The 875-nt window shown below is 44.3% G+C and overlaps 1 protein-coding gene across 1 annotated transcript; it reads right to left on the bottom strand.

Annotated features, from left to right (window-relative positions):
* Positions 1 to 329: 329 nt before the first annotated feature.
* Positions 330 to 875, bottom strand: LOC116010958. Its single transcript, XM_031250450.1, has 2 exons — positions 673 to 875; positions 330 to 564 (listed from the first exon to the last, which is right to left on the bottom strand). The coding sequence occupies exons 1-2, from the start codon at positions 873 to 875 to the stop codon at positions 330 to 332; spliced, it is 438 nt and encodes a 145-aa protein (XP_031106310.1).

Genomic DNA, 875 nt, shown 5'->3' with positions numbered 1-875 from the left:
AAATTGCTATGAATTAATTCAAGTGGCTCAATCTTCCTTTCAACCGATTTGAAAGGAGCTTTCGCTAGTTTTGCCTCAACACAAATTTCACACTTGTTATTCGTGTTAATTTGAAATGTAGGGATATGGTTCATGCTAATTAATCTACGCATAGAATTAAAATTAACATGACCTAGTCTACCATCCCACAAATTGGAAGACTCAAGCAAGTAAACAGAATTAACATTTCTTTTATTGATGATAACATGCATTACATTGAGCTTAAAAAGCCCGTCAAGTCCATAACCTTTACCAAAAAGCATCCCTAGTTTCGACAAAACTACATTGTCTTACTCAAAGACCATCTTGAAGCCATGCTTGTTCAGCAACGAGCCAGACACCACATTCTTCCTTAGGTCCGGAACATACAGCACGTTGTTCAACGTTAGTTCCTTCCCGGAAGTCATCTTCAGGATCACTTTGCCCACAGCCTCCACAGCAGACTGATTAGAGTTTCCCATCCAGGCCTTCTCGCCCTCAACGGTCTCAAAGGTGCTGAACATCTCCCGGTTGCAACATAAATACCTGGTTGCACCATTGTCGATGAACCACTCACGTAGATTAGAGCCCACGAGGTTCTGTGACCATAGCCGAAAGGCTAATCTCGACCACTTTCTGGCTCACATCACCAACCATGTTGGCTTAAGAACCCTTGTTCTTCTTCTTTGGAGCCTTGCACCAGCAGACTTGTGGCCATGCTTGCCACAATTGTAGCATTTCCCTTGGAGCTTGACATTGGTAATGCCACCTTTCGGGCCCAGCTTCTGCTTGCTCTTCTTAGCTTTCTTGGAGCTTTGACCGTGCTCCACCACGTTGGCCCTCCCACGAGAGGTCAT

Source organism: Ipomoea triloba, chromosome 2 (genome assembly GCF_003576645.1).
Source record: "Ipomoea triloba cultivar NCNSP0323 chromosome 2, ASM357664v1".
NCBI classification, from domain to species: domain Eukaryota; kingdom Viridiplantae; phylum Streptophyta; class Magnoliopsida; order Solanales; family Convolvulaceae; genus Ipomoea; species Ipomoea triloba.
This window is presented reverse-complemented; position numbering and strand designations above follow the sequence as displayed.

Excerpts from the sequence above, each read along its gene's own strand:
- LOC116010958 (XM_031250450.1), bottom strand. The coding sequence starts at position 875 with ATGACCTCTCGTGGGAGGGCCAACGTGGTGGAGCACGGTCAAAGCTCC. Across the intron at positions 565-672 it reads AGGGTTCTTAAGCCAACATG|GTATTTATGTTGCAACCGGG; the intron begins GTTGGTGATGTG and ends TGGTGCAACCAG.